General features: G+C 38.8%; 2 protein-coding genes across 6 annotated transcripts in view; both read left to right on the forward strand.

Moving 5' to 3' along the window:
* ITPRID2 (ITPR interacting domain containing 2) overlaps positions 1 to 1,213 on the forward strand; it is a 40,770-nt gene extending 39,557 nt beyond the window's left edge. For all 3 annotated transcript variants that reach the window (XM_065750938.1, XM_065750939.1, XM_065750940.1), the window contains one exon: positions 17 to 1,213. The gene's annotated coding sequence lies outside the window, so the exon portion shown is untranslated. The remainder of the gene's footprint in view (positions 1 to 16) is intronic.
* A 2,901-nt stretch (positions 1,214 to 4,114) lies between these two features.
* Positions 4,115 to 18,996, forward strand: part of PPP1R1C (protein phosphatase 1 regulatory inhibitor subunit 1C) — a 44,025-nt gene continuing 29,143 nt past the window's right edge. For 2 of the 3 annotated variants that reach the window (XM_065750274.1, XM_065750276.1), the window contains exons 1-2: positions 10,252 to 10,644; positions 12,809 to 12,869. In XM_065750274.1, coding sequence (XP_065606346.1) covers positions 10,387 to 10,644; positions 12,809 to 12,869 — 319 coding nt within the window. In that variant the 5' untranslated portion in view covers positions 10,252 to 10,386. Of the gene's footprint in view, positions 4,204 to 10,251; positions 10,645 to 12,808; positions 12,870 to 18,996 lie in introns of those variants that run through there. The other variant, XM_065750275.1, reaches the window with a different exon arrangement.

Genomic DNA, 18,996 nt, shown 5'->3' on the forward strand with positions numbered 1-18,996 from the left:
TTTTCTTTTCTGTAAGGTTGGCTGTGGAATGCTTTGGGCGGCATACACTGGTGAAGTGTCAAGTTGGTTTTGCTTCAGGAGATGTTAAAGCTGCTAAGATAGGCTACTGTACTGAATACTGGGTTCTATGATGTGTTCCTTTCCTTGAGTTCATATATAAAGACTTAGATGTTTCAACTTGTTTATTACTTTTCATAAAGCATCAACAAAACTGTGTCTCTCTGAGAGGTTTTGTATTTATTTGTATTTCCTTGTAAATTTTTATGTTGCTAATTTCTTTTAGTGATGCATCATGAAACTTGAAAATTTGCAGACTTAACCAATTTATAAATAACCTGCTCACATTCAGCCTATCTTAAAAAAAAAAAAAAAACAAACCTACAGAAAACCACCACCAACAAAAAACAAAACAACAAAAAAACAAAACACTGACCTCTATGAGGTATTTATTGTGCAATAACTGATACACTTTGAGAGCTTGAAACAACCAATAATTGTTTCCACTGCTGTTACTTAGTGCCACTTCAAAAGAAGGAAAATTTCCTGTTGTAAAAATTGCTGTTAGTTCATGGAGCGGTTACTATTAGCAGAGTGGTTGGATGACATGAGGTTACTTAAAACTACTTAAAAGTTCTGACACTGAAGCCTTATCTTTATGTAAAAGCAACTTTTAATTAACTTTATTTGCTTCTTTACTGTTTGCCCATCCTTTAGAAATGTGCCTTATTTTAAGCACTGTTTTTTGTTTTTGTGTTGACTGCTCTCGGTCATTCCAAGTTCTCTTCTGCTTCATATTAACAAAATGCAATAAAAAATGCTGATATTCTGAAAGCAATTAGGACGTGTAACATGTAATGGACCTTGTTTGTGTTATGGGGAAAATGGAAAAAGATTTGTTTCCTTCCCTATCCCTCACATATTCTATTTTCAGTTAGCCTAGAGAACATGTGTTTGTTACAATGGAGAAAATTGGAAGTTGTTGGAGATTGTATGTGGTCAGATAGACATTTAGTGGATATGTAATATCCCATCGTGCTGTGCTAGGAATGTATTTATTCCTTTGCCACTTCCAGCAACTAATTCTTTATACTGTGTCAAGGTCTTTAATCAAGAATAGTTTGAATGTAACAATATTATATGATAAAGGTTATGATTTTTTAATTGTGTTAGGAAGACACACAAGGGCTGATTTCTTTAAAAAAAAACAAACAAACACCACCACCAACAACAAACAAAAACAAAAACAAAAATATGTATATTAAACCAATAAAATATTTATTTTGCCTATAATCTGTGTCAGTGTTTTCCTGTAATTTAGTGTGTATGTGTTCCTCTTAAGAGAATTAAGTTATATAGATTTGATCACATTCTATGTAGAATGCGGAATGGTAGAAAGCCTGGGACTTGGGTTTCAGAAAGCTTTCACGTGTTCATGGAACCTGTACTCTTTAGAAATGGGAGATATAAACTGGAGAGAAATATTGGCAGTTAAAAGCAGACTCTTGAAGTTGTTGGCTCCTGTTGTGCCTCTCAAGAATTTGCTTGGGCTCAGCTTCTCCTTAGAATTACTCTGAATAGCACCAGAACTTCCTTGAAAACCTCATGGTGAAAGTTAAAATATAAACTCCAGCAACACTTACACATGGTAATTTGTAGAGGGTTGCAAGTTGCAGTAGATTTCTGCTTTCCTTTGCAGCTTGTGTGAGCTTGTAGTTCTGCTACAAATGTCATCCAGAGAACCCCCAGCCAGACCCCAGTGCTGCAACAGAAGGTTGCATATACACAAAGCCAAAACATTCCCAAATAACTGGAGCTGCAGAAGCTCCCCTTGCCCCCCAGCCAGATTAGTTAACATACCCTGTGTTAAAATGAATCCTGTGCCCATCCACTACCTGGTGGCAATTCCAAGTAAAGTGATAGCTATGGCTCTGATGGAGAGTTGGAGGACAGCATTTCAGGAGCTGGTGACCATCAAGGAGGGGCTGCCAGCAGCATCTGCTGTGGGTGAGGCAGCCTGGTCTCTGCCTTGATGAGAGAAGTTGCTTATATACCAGATCCCAGAGTAGCTGGGACTCACTGGCTTAAAGCTCACAAGAATATTCAATTCTCAGCATCTTAGAGTCTAATGTTGAATATATTCTGAGATACAAAAGCTAGTGCCAATTTTTCATTCAGCTGATGGAAGACAGATTTGTGAAGTTCTGGCGTAATTTAAAATAAACATACTTCGTGCTTCAACCAATTGAATATGCAAGCATTTAATTTTCCATATTCCATAAGTAGTAGGTTTCTGCCACTCTTAAGGACACCACCATCTAATATTTTGAGAGGCATTTATGTAAATACAGGAATGCCTATTAACACCTATTTTAAAACAAAATTGTAATGCTCTCCTGTCACGTTAAGCTGAACTGATATCAAACTATTGATACTTAGTGCCTTAGGAATAGCTGTCATTATTATTGGACACGTGTCTAACCTGGATGCCCTGCCCTCTAGTAATGTTGATTCAGCTGTAATGATTTTCTGAGAAAAAAAAATGTTTTTTCTTCTGTTTAATGATTGAAACTGCTACTTTCCCTACAAATTAATGTTGTCTTTTTTTCTGCCAACCTGCAATTTGATATGAATTCATGTAGTTTGAAACAGCTGCTTCAGTGGCTGATAAATATTGCTCAGTCAAATTTGCTATGAATAAAACCAGCGGTAATGCCAGAGAAATTTTGGATGCCTTTCTAAACATTACTATGATGGCAGTCTTTGTGACTGTTGCTGGGTGCAGGAATGTAAGGCAAGGAAAATGCAAAAGCTAGCTGTTTTCTATGGGTACTGGACAACTCCATCACTATTGGTAGCACAGCAAATAGATTATTAGTCTGTTTGACCTCTGCTGAAACTGAGTGGTGACACCTTGGCATCCAGGAGCTGAGGTGAGCAGCTGGGGTCACAGACAGAGCCCCACACATTGCAGGCCCGTGAGCTGCTGTTGTGCCACACATAGCACTGCATGCAAGGCCTGGGATGGAAAGGACTGAGGATGGCAGGCAGCCTTATTATTTGGCTGGGTTTAGAGCAGGAAATGAGGCTTCTGCTGCTGGTAGATTCTGCAGCTCTGCTGTGAGAAAGGACTCAGCGTGCTCCTGCATCTACTAAAAGGGACTCCTGAAACTTTTGCAAATCTTTCTGCTGACAAAGACCTTCATAGAAAGGAGGCTGCCCTTCATCTTCTTTCTCTCAAAACATGTGGTGTGCAAACCAAGAGATGATCAAGATGCTCTGAGCTGCATACTTTCAAAAGAGTGTTTTGCTCCAAATGCAATCTCTTTTAAGGTGAGAATTAAGACCCTCATTGATACAATCCAACTGCTGGTGTTCACTGGTATTACTCTACTGGGTCTTGCAAAGGTGGTATTTGTACTGCCTCTGGATTTCATGTACTGCTGAAAAAATAACGGCTTACTCTTAAAATGTTGCATGGGTTAGAACATTTTGGTTCATCTATTTTCACAGATAAATCAATTTCAATTAAATTGGCCAAAGGAAGATACCGATGAGGGAGAGAAAACAGAATCTCAAATTAGAAATAAGTAATTCAAGACATAGCTTTCAATGCAAAACAATGTTGTGCCTAAACGTATGGAAAGTTCCTCTTTTGGAGGAGCTTCTTCAGTAGGAAACAAAACCCAAACTCATAGAAAGTGGATGATGTTGTGAAGTAGAATAACCGCTGGCTTTGGCCCAGTATGCTTTTTTTTTTTTTTTTAATTAACATGGCAGTGTTAAAATAAAACATCATTTGATTTTCAGAAAAACAAAAAACAGATAATTTTTGTACAATGCCTATTGACTTTGATATTTGACATGTGAATTTAGATGTGATAGTAATCCTTTATATTCAGGCTTTAGAATAAAAATGGTTACAATTGTTAGAAGAGAAATTGTAACAATGAGACCAATACCTTAATTTCTTTAAAAAACAAACAAAAAAAAAAGCTTGCTAATTCCAAATAAGCTGTATATCTTTCAGTTCTGTGTAGGTATTTGCTGAGTGATGCAGACCATGATATACAGAGACAGGTATTTTGTGGGGTTTTTTTTTAGGCATTGTAGAACAGGAAAGTCTGGACAATGATTAAGTGATTAAATTATAGCAATGTGAAGATGTGAAGACAGCATGGCATAAAGTAAGAACTGTCTGAGCAGGTGAGTGTGAGTGTGGTATAGACACCTACTTGTATAACAGTCTTTTGTAAATCTGTAAGTATTTATATAATTGCATAGAATTTATCTTTTTTCTGTTTTTAATTATTTGCTACTGCTCATTAGGGAGTTCTGGAGTCAACTATTTCAAAAAGAAACTACAGAAATTTCTGTTTGGCTTTAGTTTTACATTTTCTTATAAAACTATGAAGGCAAAATAAGTCATTTTGAAGACTGATGTCCCATGTCAATGTTCTGTCCACAGATTAAACAAAGCTTAGGGTGCAATTGCGTTTATTAGTATTTTTTTAAGATGTACTTAATTAAGTATTGCTGTTATTGGAGGTGTTGCAGGAAAATTTATATGTAGTCGTGTTTTCACACTGACATAAGCAATGGAAAAAAATCTTAGCAGTGCAGGCTCATGAGATGATTGGAGCTCAGTCACAGTTTACAACATAAGAGCAACCATAGCAGATGAAACTTGAATTCTGGCCTGTTCAGTGTCTTCACTCCCACAGTGACCAACATCAAATATTTGAGAAGAACCGAGCCTGAGGAGGTGTGAGGTGTGTTTCCACCCTTCCTGCTGTTAGCACTTTGTGGCTCTGGATTTCCTGGCTAGCAGTGGTATCCTTGATGGATTTCTTTGCAACTAATTGCCTTTTCTAGTACACATATAGTTTTGGTGTCCACAGCATCCTGTGTTGATGACTTTCAAAGTTTAAGTCCACCTTGTATGGAGAAATGATCATTGTCTGAAACAAGCTCTTAATAATTCCACAAGGTGCCCTCTTGTTCTGCTGCTATTTCAGGCCGTGTGGGGCTGCAACCTATTCGTGCTAGGATCACCTTTGATTTCTAGCTCATCCCCACTCATGGAGCTGCCATATTCCTTCTGCTCCTGGTGCTCATGTACAGAATAATGAATGATGGTTCCTCAGCTCCTGAGAGTTGTCCCAGCTGGATGTGTCTGGGTGATGCAGCTGCTGCCATGTGGGTGCTGTAGACATCACTTCCAAATGTCACTGTGACTTCTCTACATCTAAAACATCATCTAAAGTAGAGGAGAAGGCAATAAAAAACTAAAATATTAAGTATCTCAAATTCAAAAATAACAATTTTAAAAATACACGGTGAATTTGGCATACTGAGCTTTTGTAGCTCAACTGATGACTTTCTGTTGTCATTACAGCAGCCTGTGTTCATACAGTGAGTTTTCTAACCCAGACGCTGAAACTGTAAGAGCTCATTTCCTGTTCAGCTTCCCTGTCCTCTGTATTTTAACTTTTGCTTAATAATATAATGGTAGAAACATAGTTTTATATTTCAGTTGTTTAGTTCAGTGTTACAGTCAACTTTTGCTTCAAAGGCTTAATATGGAAAGCAGCTTATGTGATTTCATTGTAACATGTATGTAAGCTGTCCACAGTAGTTTTGTTTATTGAAAAAATGTGTTAGATTTACCCGCTCCTTGACAAGGAAGTGAACTCTGACATGACTTCCTTCTGAAGTTCCTCTGTAAACCCATTACCAGAATGTTAGTCTCTGCACTATTGAACTACAGTCTGTATTAGATATAGATCTTCAGACTGCTTAAACAGGTTATGTCCGTACCATTAATGCAGCCTGTTTCCTGTGCTTGAGATGGGCTGATTCTATGGACAGCACTGGAGAGCATCTACTAGTAAATGTACGTTTTTTGATAGCTAGGAGAGCAATGAGCCCTAGTGAAAGTCTTGCACAGGTAGTGTCATTTCTTTCTTCCTCAAGTAAAGGTACCTTTAAACTGGTAATGATTATAGTCACACTACTAAGGAGCTATCATCTCAAGTAAAGAGAAATTATAAATAAAATTAGCTGTATTTTTTACTTACTGGGCTTTACAAACCCATGAACACTGTTAGTGTTGACCAAAGCCTGGTGTTTGATGGGTGAGTACTGGCAATGGAAGTCTGTGTTAGGCTGTTAGTAGGCCAATAGCTCTTCTGGTTCTCCATCCTGACCTGCGTGCAGCAGCAATTGCTGCTCACAAGGCAAATGTGATCTCATACATTCACATTTTCTATATATGAGCATCAGACTGTTTCCAGCTGTTGAGTGGGAGCCACTCTGACAGCAAAACCTGCATTTAACTGTTTGAAAGGAAACTTTTGGATATGCTAGTGCTCATTCTTGAAAGACTTGCATCTGATTTTAGCAGGTTGACTTCAGATACAGCTCCAGGTCTCACTCATCTCCTGGTGGGTGCTGCAGTATTCCCTGACCACAGCAGAGAAGCTGAGACAGATGGCTGACACTGCTGAAATGGTGTGGAGTGTAGGACATTGCCCACCAAGTCCTCTTCCCAGCAGCCTGAGCCCTTGGCTATGAAACAATTAGAAGTGTGTCCTTACGCAGTAGGGAAAATAGGAGCTGAGTGCTATGGCAGCTCATCATGACAGCAGTCTATTAAAATGTTGTGATCCAGAACCTAGTGAATGACATAGAAGGGAAAGATTATGGACAGTTATTGCTTTTGTTTTTCCTTTTTTTTTTTTTTTTTTTTTTGTTCCGTGATAGTTTTAGCTGAATCATGAAGGAATTCAAAACATTGTGGAGAGTGCACTAAAAACAGAAGATGAGCTAAAAGGATTTGGCAGCACTTAAATGCATTTCATCTCTTCCCCAGACTGTGATGCAGTCTATAGAAAATGCAAGCGCACTTTGCCTGGAGACCATGCTGCAAATTAGGTGTAAGAGTGAGCTGATGCAGTAATCCTGAAATGCTATATCTGACTGCTCTCTGAAATATGCCTCTTCTACTATTTTAAAATTACTTTTATTGTTGTAGTGAGGATGTGCGGGCAGCCAGCTCCCAGGCAGCACAGAGAGGAGAATGGCTGAAGTTGGCACCTCTGTGCTGCACTGTACTCCTCTCCCTGCTAGGCAAGGCAACCCATCCCTTTGTCCTGTCCTGCCCTTGCTGTCTGCCTCACTTGTTTCTTGGACGCTGGTGCTAGCAACAGCTTTGGAATGCAGACAAGAGCTGAAATGCACCTTATTCAACTTTTCAGTCATTTAATGTTATAACATTCTTTTCAGTCTGAATGGGTGTTTTTTCACCTGAGTTTGTCATTAATGTAAGAAATTGTCTTCATGATGTAACAGTGCCATTGCACTGTCATTGTAGCATACTTTAATATACTGAGTTTCAGAGACATCTACAATAGATATATTTAGGGTGAAGAATCACCTCTGTTTGATGCTGACACTGAAATTAGTGTCATGTCTGCTCATGAGGGGTGCAAATAATTAGACCATCCTGCAAACCTTCCCTAACTCTTGGACTTGGTGAAAGCTGCCTGTGCCTCTCTTCCTTCACCACCATCTCTTAGCTGTACCAGCAGAACTGCCGCAGTTGCATTGTCTCTTATTGTCTATCTGTGGCAGTCTATGGAACAAGGGATTTGATTTAGTAGTTCAGTGGGTAGGGATGGTGATAGGAGGATGGTTGGACTAGATGATCTTGCAGGTCCTTTCCAACCTAATGAACCTATGAACAAATTGTGACTGGTCTTTGTAGAAGCAGCAAAGGCTTGATCAATTTTATGAAACACTGAATGTTCCTGTTCTGTGCATCTCTTCTGTTTGTTCTGGTAAGCAGAACTGAACATTTTGCCTTAACACTATAAATATTGCAAAATTAGCTGAGAGAGACCAGGCTAATCTGATCTCAGGTTCTTCCTCAAGAAGCAGGTGGGAACAAGTACCTGCAGAAGTCCCCTCCAAACAAGACTTTTCTGTGATTCTTCAATTCTGTTATAGCACATAAAATATCACATTCAATCTAATGGGAAAATCCCCAGCAATGATGCACACTCCCTGAGCTGTTCAGTCTCGTCTCTAGCCACCAAATACTTTCCATCCTATCAGATGAGTATGTTCTACCCATCAGAAAACTTGTGGATGTTACCTATCACACAGCTCAGTAATGAAAGTCTGTCTTTGTCACTGCAGTTACAGCTGTAAAGCTGTATTCATTCAGGCAAACCACTCAAGGGTTAGGGGTATGAGGGCAAAAGAAATGATTGTAGCCTGGGGACAAAATGTGGGAAGGTAGCATCAGTGCAAATTCATTACATTCTCTTTTATTCAGTCTCAGGAAAAAGGCAATTTTTTAGGATTTCAAATTTTATTAAATAAGTCCAAGGATATATTGTGAGAGGAGAAATAGAGCAGAATATAAAAGCAATTATTTTTGGTTAGATCTGCAGTGCTGAGCTCCATGATTGTGTTCTGCCCTCTAAACATCTACTGTAAGCTCCTAGCTCTCAGAAATGGCTTGTGCCAACCAAAACAGAGCATCAAGCAAGTTGTCAGTTAAGTTGCTGTCATTTTTTCCAGCTACTGGCCACCAACTGAAAAGCACTTTGGTACAAAGGAGTTCTGATTTGGATGAGAAGGGAAAATTCACTGTGTGTTGTATTTGAGTCAGCCAGGTCATTAGTTTTAGTGTGCTCTCTCCTCTTGGGTTTGACCTAGTTCTTCATAAACTAAATTACTTGTGTACTTGCCTCTGTTCAGGTACTTGTTGGTATTCCAACAATGTCTTAACAATTTTCATTTACATAAATTAAAGCCTTGATTTTCTGGTTTATTCTGTTGCATACAGCTTGTGCATTGTTCATGCACAGGATCCCCACTCCTTCCCCCACCTCCCACACTGGCACAGATGGGGAAATACTCAGTGGTTCTAGAATAAACCCGTGATGAACTGTGGAAATCCTTAACACTTTCAATGGCCTGAACCAGAAGTGCATTTTCAAAATCCTTTGAGTTTTGCTTATGCTCATCCTCAGCTCTGAATTCTACTGCTTCTCTGTTTGCTTACTGCAGCCTGTCAAGGGTAGGCTCAGGTTGTTATTCTTCTCCACGTGTTCCACCTGTTTGCTTTTCATCCTGGCTTGTTGATGATCAACTGAGAGTTTATAGGTCTCCCAAAAACCTGACAGAAGTTCACCTGATCTCTGCAGGTAGCCGTATCCCAGATGAAGCACATCCTGACATACCTGTTGGGTTTTCCTTCTGCACCTCATTTTCTCTTTTTTATTTCCAATGGATACCAGAAAATTGACCCAATGCTCTTTGGCTGTGGGCCTAGAGCTATGCTTACAACATAGTCCTTTGACCTTCCTCCAGCATTTTCTGTTTTCTGTTTTGGAACTAAGCATGATTTTGCTGCACAAGCTCTGCTGTACTGTCTTGTAATGGTTGTGAGCTCTAAGATCTCACTTTAAAGAGACTCTAAGAGACGCTTGTAATTAAGATGCAATAAAAAATGAAAATCAGGTACATTCAGAGAGCATTGTTTATATGATTGATCATATTATTTTTATGGTCTTAAAAGAAAGCACAGATTTTACCCTAAAGTGAGATCTAGATTTCTGAATTTTAGCCTGAGTCAGCTTTTTTTTTCCTAGGGTTGACAGAGGGAAAATATAATCTCCAGTAGATGCTGTATTCCTCTTAAGTGAAGCAGGGTGAAATGTGTTCTGATATATCAAGTAGGAGGGAGACCAGATTGCTGGTTTAGAAGTGGAACTTCTCAATATCTGAAGTTGCATGAGATGAATCCTAGCAGGAGAGATCACAGCCTAAATCTGAGCTAGCCTAAGGTGCAAACTGCACTTAGCGCACCAGATATGCTTTGTGAGAGTGTGGGTATCTATGTAGTGTCATCATAAAAAATCTTCCTGGAAGAAGTTTAGAAAAGGATTTGGAAGAGCAAAGGCAATTGTGTGATACGTGAGAAGAGGAGAGCAGTTCTGGCACAGTGTAACAGAGATGGAATTACTGCATCTACCCCTCCTGCTACCTCCACCCCCAAAAACTGAAAACTTCCTGATTTGCGTTCATCAATAATTAAGAGCCCATCAGCAATACTCAGAGGGAGCTTGCATTGCACTTCTGAGCAGCCAGTTAGTAATGTACAGCGGAGAGATCCTCTCTTTCAAATCCCAGGGCTCCAGGCCATGCAATGCTGGTATTGCATTTTCAATTAGCTTCTGAGTGAATGCTTGGCATATGCAGAAGTGAACTGGTACACAATTACCTTATTGTTCCTTTCAGCTTTGTGCTGAGAGGATCTGAAGGAGTGAAGAAGAGAGGGGGGAAAAAATAGCCAAGCCAGCGGCATCTCTATGCATGTGGAATAAGGGTGCTACTCGACTCACACAGATTCACTTGCTAAGTCGGGAATTACAGCTGTTATTGAGAAGCACGCGGCACGGCTCTCAGGAGGGCGCCGAGGGAGCTGCAGAATCAGGTTCTGTTCTCAGGCACTCCAGACTCTGCGCTCACCCACCTCACCTCAGCACTGCCATGGAGCCCAACAGCCCCAAAAAGATCCAGTTTGCTGTGCCGCTATTTCAGAGCCAAATAGACCCTGAAGCAGCCGAGCAGGTAAGGACAATGAGTTTCTATTGCTTATTTTTGAGAGAATGGGGTGCATGGAGGCAAGTATAGGGTGGTTACAGGTAATATGACCTAAAATTTTTCCTAACTTATATTAGTTTTGACTACAGACTAAATGCTTTGGAGATCATCGTGATATCTGTATACATGCAAAGAGAGGTGGGTACATACTCCAGGCAGAATAAACTTTCTTTGCCTCAGGAAGGTTTACCCAGTGTACATTTGCTGTACCTTCTCTGTAACTGGACTTCTGCTCTAATGTATACCCTCCACTTGAATATACATTCTCAATCAGCTAAAGAACAGTGTTTTTACAAAAAGCAAAACATGAAGTTGATAATTATATCAACTATATTTCACAGTCCAGTTAGAAGACAACTTATTTACCATTTATTTTACCTTGAGAAAATGAGAGTTACGTTTTCCGTACTGTCATCCCTTTAGATATCTCCATATTGCACATTATTATTACCATCTTCTTTATGTCATTCTTAACATGTTTTAAATATCTGAAATATATATATGGAAGCGTAAGAATGTTCCTGGATATAGAATTATGTATGTATGAAATTAATATGCATCCTATTTATGTTTTGAATCACGTATACACATAGACATAAAATATATATAGCAGTACAGCAGTCTGTGAAAGAAAAGATGTCTGGTATTCTGAACAGCTATGTACAGATGTACATAAAGAAGGACACACACAGGCTTAGAAGAAACACTGGAGAAGTCATAATTAGGTCACCCAGAATATTTCTCTCAATGCAAGTACTTTCTGACACTCACTGCTATTTTGGTAAGTCTCCTTTTAGTTGATACCAGGGGAATATTATAACCTTGACAGTTCTGTGTTAGTAGCTATAAAACTGTTTCCACCTTTAGGGCAGGTATCTTGTTTCTTGAATACTTGGATGTCATTTCTCTTTAAAGGCAGCTGCCTTTGCTGGTAGATGATGGATGAGTGACCAATAAATGAAGAAGTGCTGGAAGGGAGTAGGAGAGTATTGCTGCACGTCTTCATTTTGTCCATAGGTATTTCTGAGCTATAAAATGTCTGTGCTTGTGGAAAACTTCTGCAATGAATTCAAGCAGAATGTGTTCTGATATTTTTTCTGAAACCCGTGAGAATCTTAGGATTTGGATTTTGCTGCATACGCCCCAAATTTTGCTTGGTATTTAAGGACAAGATTGTTTGTTTTTCATTTAATGTTGAGAGATTAATTCCAAGTGCCATGGGCGTGTGAGGAAATTAAACTAGCAAATACTGCTGCCAGCTACATTTGCTCTAATCTGGAATAACCCTATTACACTCGATGATGTAATTTTCCATTTACCCCTTTGAAAGCAGAATTTGAACCCAGCTCACTACAGATGTTGGGTCAGCAACTGAAAAAGAACAAGTGCACTGACATTAGCATTTGTGTCAGGATGGTTTCTGGCTTGAATACTCCTGGTTGCTCTTTTAAATTCAATAGAATATTGATAGCCTGGAGGTTTTAGTGTAGCAACTTTCAATGTAAGTTTGTCCATTACCGGAAGATAGTCCAATATGATGTAGTTCAACCAGTGTTAATGGAACAAAAAAGCCTAACCAAATAAACTTTGAATAAGAAGAACTGCATACAGTCCCTATTCAGGATTATATATTGATAGGTAAGTATGGTAAAATGCTCTTTGGAAACGTTTTTTTGGCAGTCTTCAATTGAAGAAATCTACTCATTTTACTCATTTTAATAATTGCTTATAAGTGTTACACCACCAGTAGGAATTTGAACAAATAAAGCTCATCAGCTACTGCAGTTATTTTTGTGCAGCAAAGTTGAATGTCCAGATTTTAAGATATAATTGAAACACATCAGCAATACACATCCAAAAACTCATTCAAGGTGACTGCAAATCACAAATGTATTTTGGAGGGCTCTCCCTCATACTTGGCTTTCCATGCAGAAGTTTGCAGCATGACTTCAGTCACTGTCAGTCCAGAAGAGCAGTGAGAAAGACAGTGAGGTTTGCTGTTGTTGTTATTTCTGTTCTTAACTTGACCTGATTCACTCTCAGAATGACATGAGATGAATTGTTTGCTTTGCTTTGAGAGTGGAGTGGTTGGTGGTCCCTGATGGCTCTTCTTGGTTTGTGCATGCTACAGATCAGGAAAAGAAGACCTACACCAGCATCACTCGTCATCATGAATGAGCATGTGCCCCCGGGTAAGTGCCAGCGTACCATCTTAGCTATTGAATATGTATACTCTGTTCTCTGCAAATTGGTTGTATTAACTACATGATTTTAAAATCCACCATTAATTTCATAGCACTAAATATCAAATAACGGATCCTAGAACTATTTGGAGTAAAATCCATGAACCTCTGTGGATGCTGACTTCTATATGATATCAGTATTTTCAGGATTTCAGACTTCCTAATTTTCTACAGTCTGTATGAGAAGAGTAAACAGGACCCTGATGAAACACTTCTGTCCACAGCACTTTTCTTTCCCTAAGTGAAATCTGTGGAGATGCATGCAGTTGTAGTGTTGATTTTTCAGTCTCTGGAGATGCTAGCATGGATCCAAGGCTAATTCAACAGAGGAAATTTCTTTGTGGAATAGGTTGTTCTCCAGTTTTCTGATGAAGCATGTGATGTCTGTTCTCACTATTCCTTTACAAATACAAAATATATATATATATCTTCATCTGAGACTCTTCCCAGAAATTTTCCTGCCTTACCTCTTTATCACCTGACTTTTATTAAACAACAACAAATGCCTTGGGCTCTTTCTTACTGACATATTTCATAGATCATTACTATATGCACTGGCATCTCAGTAAAATTAAACCATCTTAGATCTATTGGGATCTCCACTTACTGAATCATGCTGACGGTCTCCTGTTCTGATTGATAATACCAGTAGCTGAAATCGTGAGGACTGTGCAGAAGGAAGCATTTAGAAAGCCCTGTTTTTCTGCTTGTAATCATAGCAGCATAGAGCAGGTTAGGGATGTTCAAGCGTGTCATATGGCTAACACTGTATTTTTTTGACAGTACAAGTGACTTGTACATTTGTTACAGGGCTAATGCTTGTCCTAGTTCAGAGAGTAGCACTGTGGCCCAAGTTTCAGGCAGTTCAACTCTCAGTTATGAAAGATTTGTCTCAGATTGTCTTTTCTTAGGTTAATGGGATCTATGATGCCCGTGTTGCTAGGACTTAATTTAAAGCAAATTCACCTTGACTGTTAATCTCTTTTGCAACTCACTTTGTACTGTCATATTTCCTTTTATAAACAGATACTTGGTACAGTACCAAATCAAAACAAAACAGAGAATAAGAACTCTTTTTAATTTGCAGGAAATAGTAGTGTAAACAAAGTGGTACATATCTGTTATCTCCTTTCCTGCAATGTTCATAATAAACCTTTAAATAAATCATTTTTATTATCACTTAGGATTGCTGCAAGTATCAGTCAATTTCCATGAAAACACAAGAGCTAATATTCACTCTCTTCCCTTGCATATATTTATTAATTTATATATTATCCCTCTAACTTAGGTACTGGGCAGTAGTATCAATGAAAGTGTGTTTAAATCTTGCCTTGTTGCTTTTTAAAATTTTCTACATAGTCAGAAGAAAATAAAAGCTTTGCAAGTACCTTCTTTTTCCTATACCACACCATGTGGTTTATGCATGAGCATGTGTGTACATGCTTCCACATGGTATGCTTGATATGGACAAGAGTTTTGAGAGGAAGGTGCACATGCAGCTGTGTAAACCCACTGAATACAAGATCTGCACTGCTAAATTGAAGAGGCAGACAATAGCTTTAGAATGAAAGTATGAATAGTAAAGTCACTAGGAGCATGATCTCAAAACATGCATGGCTACTTCCAGAATTATTGCATACCTTCAACATTTAGAGGAGTCAGCAAGTCCTAGAGGCTCTTGCCACCTGTCTGATTAAATCCCAACTGCTAGTCTGCTACTGGGTTTTGAATCAAGTTCAGTAGTATAATGAATAATGATTAATCTCCAAAAATGAGTAACTACATGTTTACAGACAATAAAATAATTACAATAGTAAGAGTGCAAATTTGACACTGACATAATTTTCATTAGAAGCATGATTTCCTGAATCACTGAGGAAATTGAGCAGTAGAAAATGGAGATGATATTGTCAAAGCCAACAGTTAAATCAGAGCTGGGCTACACTAAAATCTAGTCTCCTGAATTTGATGCACTGAAGTGCTCCAATTCCCTCATCAGTGCAAACAGTTAGAAAAAGATATGCTTCCAAGTCTTTGAAGTGTGTGTTTCAGTGCAATTCTAAATGTTTAGATGCAGTTGCGAAGTTTCCTCAAATTATCTAAACTTATTTTGTTTTATAAAACACAGAGAGATTTTCTAAGAAACTGACTTTTCTGTATTCTTCTTTGCATCTGCTCTTGATTTCAGCATGAAAAAAAAGCAGCATTTCTGTGGTATTCTGGTTTTCTGGATCCAGAGCCATCTGGAAACCAGAAGAGAGTAAAGTGTATTTGGAAGTATAATAAGTGCAGTTTGAGTTGTGCCATAGATAGATCTCAAAGTTGTTTTCTTGTAAATCTTCTCATCCATCCCTAATGTCTACAACAGATTTGACAGAAATCTGTCTTCATGAATGTAGATAAGAGCTGTTTTGCCATTAAGTGAAGATGGAGTGGCTACTAAAGACAAGTCATTTTAAGCCGATGACAGCTACTCCAAAACTGTAAGAAAAATCTGCTTGGCTTTCTTGTTTCCAGAGAGTCAGTTAAGTGCCAGACCACACTGAATGATTGGCATCCAGATGTGACTGCAGAGGCTAATATTCAGCCCAGTGTATTGGTGCATTCATTGGTGCATTTTCTCCTGCTCACTTTGGTTGAAATCATATATAATAATTGCAAAGTCAGCAAAAGAGAAATTTGAATAGCAGCAGGACTATAATTATTGCAGTGGACAAAATGAGCTTGTGAAGTAAACAAAATGATGAAAAAAACTTTTCCTCAGAGGTCTTTTCCAGCCTTAATGATTCTATGATCTGAACAGAGAAGCAGATTATGAAGTTACTTACCCCTATTGTGATTCAGTTGCTATCAACTGAGCTATCCGAGAATCTGATGTTTGATTTCATAATATCTAATTGGTTTTAATGTTATCTGAAATTACAGGATCCTTTTACTATCTATGAGAGCAAAGATAAATGTTAGTGGGAAAGAGTTAGTAGAGAAACATGCAGCATCTTTTCCTTTGCAGGGTGCCTGTACAGGCTACTGGGATAACTCAGTCACATCCTGCTATAACCACAGTTGCTTATCCCTATGCTTTAAAAAAGGGACATAAGCATGTGCTTAGTTTTAAAAGCACATTTGCCTATTATCCTGCAGAAGAGCTAAATCCAAATATTGCTAAAGCTCTCCTGCTTCCTCTTTCGCTTGGAGTATCACTGGAGCAAACCAGCCCTGCAGTCTTTTCTCAGGCAAAAGTTTCAATGAAACTTGAGTCTGCAGAGAATTCTTGGTCTCACAGTTCATGAAAATTGATATGTTTTTCAAAAGCATGAGATCCTGGTAGGACATACTGCTTACTTTGGTTCAGGAAATAGAAAGTGAGCAAGCCAAAGAGCAGCTGTTTTCAATTGCAAATTTAGACTTCAAACGTGGTAATAAAAAAACTGTCATTAACTTTTTTTAGTCTAAGTACTTGGCCATTCTATATGCTAAATTTGAATACCATTTATGCATATTGTTTTTATTGTAGTCTAGGACTTTGTGGATATATGGCAATAAGCAATGGCCACAGGACTGGTACAGCTCATTACCACTGGCACAAAGATGCTCAGAGATCAGGCTCTGCTGGTCAGGGCCATGCACACCTTTGTGTTCCTCAAGCCTGCACTGTGAAGGGCTGGCTGACACAGTGAGACAATGAAATACAGAGAGCAAACACTGCATGAGAGCTTGAAAGTGACAGAGGGACTCCTGAGCTGGAAAGAAAATGTCAATGCTTGAAAAAGCTTGTTGTTTGCAGGCTGATGTGGGATTGCAGATGTTCAGTGGCAAACTGCATCTCTTTTTCTTGCCCATTTGCACTGTACCTGTATGCTCCTTAGTTTGGGTTGGTTTGAATTTACTCTGGAGTTCAGGATCACAGAATCCCAGGGACAAGTCACAGCAAAAGTTCCTCACACATAGGCTGCATGAGTACAGACTCTGTGATATGACCCAGGAAAATAAAAGTTCATAGTCTTAAAATAAGTAAATGCATAAATAAATAAAGACAGGAAACTGTGCTTGAGTTGTTTTTAATGTGGCCCAGAAGAAACAGCTCATAGGTTCCAAACAGAAGCAATGAAATGTCTTTTTTATATTCTTATGGAAAAAAAAAAACAAAACCCTTTGCGTCTTTCAGAGGCAGAAACTCCTGCACAGGCATGGGCAGGAGGCATGCTCTGCTTTCAAGAGAGGGTGAAGATTTTATGACAGCCAAAGGAGTTGTTGTGCTGCCTGCAGTATGGTACAGACTGTATGCTGAGGAGCAGATTTTGTTTTGGCTAGGAGGAACTGAGAGCTGCTCTGCCTGAACTGGAGGTTATCACAGAGGCAAGCAGATGCATTTTTGCTGCTTTATTTTGAGGTCATGACCATATTGGTTCACAAGTATAAACATTACTGGGGAACAGTTTACACATTGTGTAATACATATAGTCAGGAACAGCGTGAAATCAGTGTTGTTCTAAACAATGCCCAAATAAGCTACACGGTGGAAAAGAGCTCTTAGGTTCAGGTCTTCTGTTGTTCCAAACTGTTTGATTTCAGGTGACCACCAGGACAGCTTAGCTGAACCAATGAGGACCTCAGGTCAGTGTCTTGCCTTCACTCTTCCTTTGGCTCTTGGAGTCATTCCTCCTAATAATAATATATTGTGCCTTTAAGAGTTACGGTAAGTAAAGCAGGCTTTGGATTGTTTTAATTTGCATGGAGGAGCTGCTATGGTACAATGACTACAAAGTGTTGCCATGCTTCATCTTTGGGTGTACCATGCAGTCCTCAGCTCCAGCTCAGGATGAGCCTCTGCCATTTGCAGCTGGCAGCCTAACCCCAAGCTCACAGTGCTGGCTGCAGTCTACTGGGCTGAATCAAGAAAGTTTCTAGTCAAACTGAGACAAGTTCTTGCCTTCCCTCCCCAAAAAGGAGAAGCACTGGATGAAAGCAAGGTCAAAGAAAGCTCTGGGTTATGGAAAGGATGGAGCCTGACTGCAGACAGGTGATGAAAGTTGGACATTTACAGCCAGAACTTAAATTTCATACCTAGATAGGAGGACAGGGGTAGCTGAGGGGACAGGAAGCTCATGCTTAGTTTGGACAGAATTCCAGGTCAGAATTCCATTTATCCATTAATCTTGTTCCTCAGATACCCAGCAGATGAATTTACTTTCTTTGTTATTTACCTGTGCATCTGTGCTGCTAATGTGCACTATGATGCTGCTTGTTGCTCCTGCCCCCCTACCTTCTGTTGGTTTTGCATTTGAGGGGTCAACGTCCATGGAGCTATCTGAAAGAGAAGGAGGTATTTTTAGATCTGAACCTTGTACTATTCATCTGTTTTCCTTGTTCCTTATACAAAAGCACCATAGAAACAGCCTTCTCCAATCCCAGAAGATTATTTGCAAATCATTTTTAACATACATGGTTTCATGTTACGGATCACCAGTTCCTTGGTTATTCAGTGTCATTACTGATAAGTTTTTGGACAGTTTGCTTCTGTTTTCTTGTGTACTGATGTGACAACAAGGTGTGCCATGGGTAGAGAATAGCAGTGTGGTGAATGACGGTGTTGTGAGAAAGTCAGTTTGAGAGCTTCCCACTTTCTAATATTCATAAAGCTTAATACATCTCTAGAGGAAGCCTAACAGACTTGCTTTGTACCAAATACTTTTATATTTCATTCAGCATTTTTTGGTGAGAAATGACAATATATGCTGAATTTGCTATTTAGAATATGAAATATCTAAGTATATTTAATGAATTCTTCCAGTCAATGTGCTTAAGCTGTCTTTAGTACAGCTACGTGACTCTACAATTATTATTAAATGTTGGTGGAATTTAGATAACTTTTTTAAAAAAACAAAATGGGTTCAGTTTAGCCTGTTGCAAGACATTCTGTTTGTATTTTGAGGGTTCTTTTTTAAAAGTAAAAAAAATAGAGATAATTTGAAATGTAGTCTGTTTAAACACAATGAGACAGAATGGCTTGAATAAGAATATAGAATGTTTTGGTTTAAGACTGTCTAAACTATAATTCAATCATTTGATATTACTA

Source organism: Cyrtonyx montezumae, unplaced genomic scaffold (genome assembly GCF_038088225.1).
Source record: "Cyrtonyx montezumae isolate F1298 unplaced genomic scaffold, pur_monq_1.0 scaffold_7, whole genome shotgun sequence".
Taxonomy (NCBI): domain Eukaryota; kingdom Metazoa; phylum Chordata; class Aves; order Galliformes; family Odontophoridae; genus Cyrtonyx; species Cyrtonyx montezumae.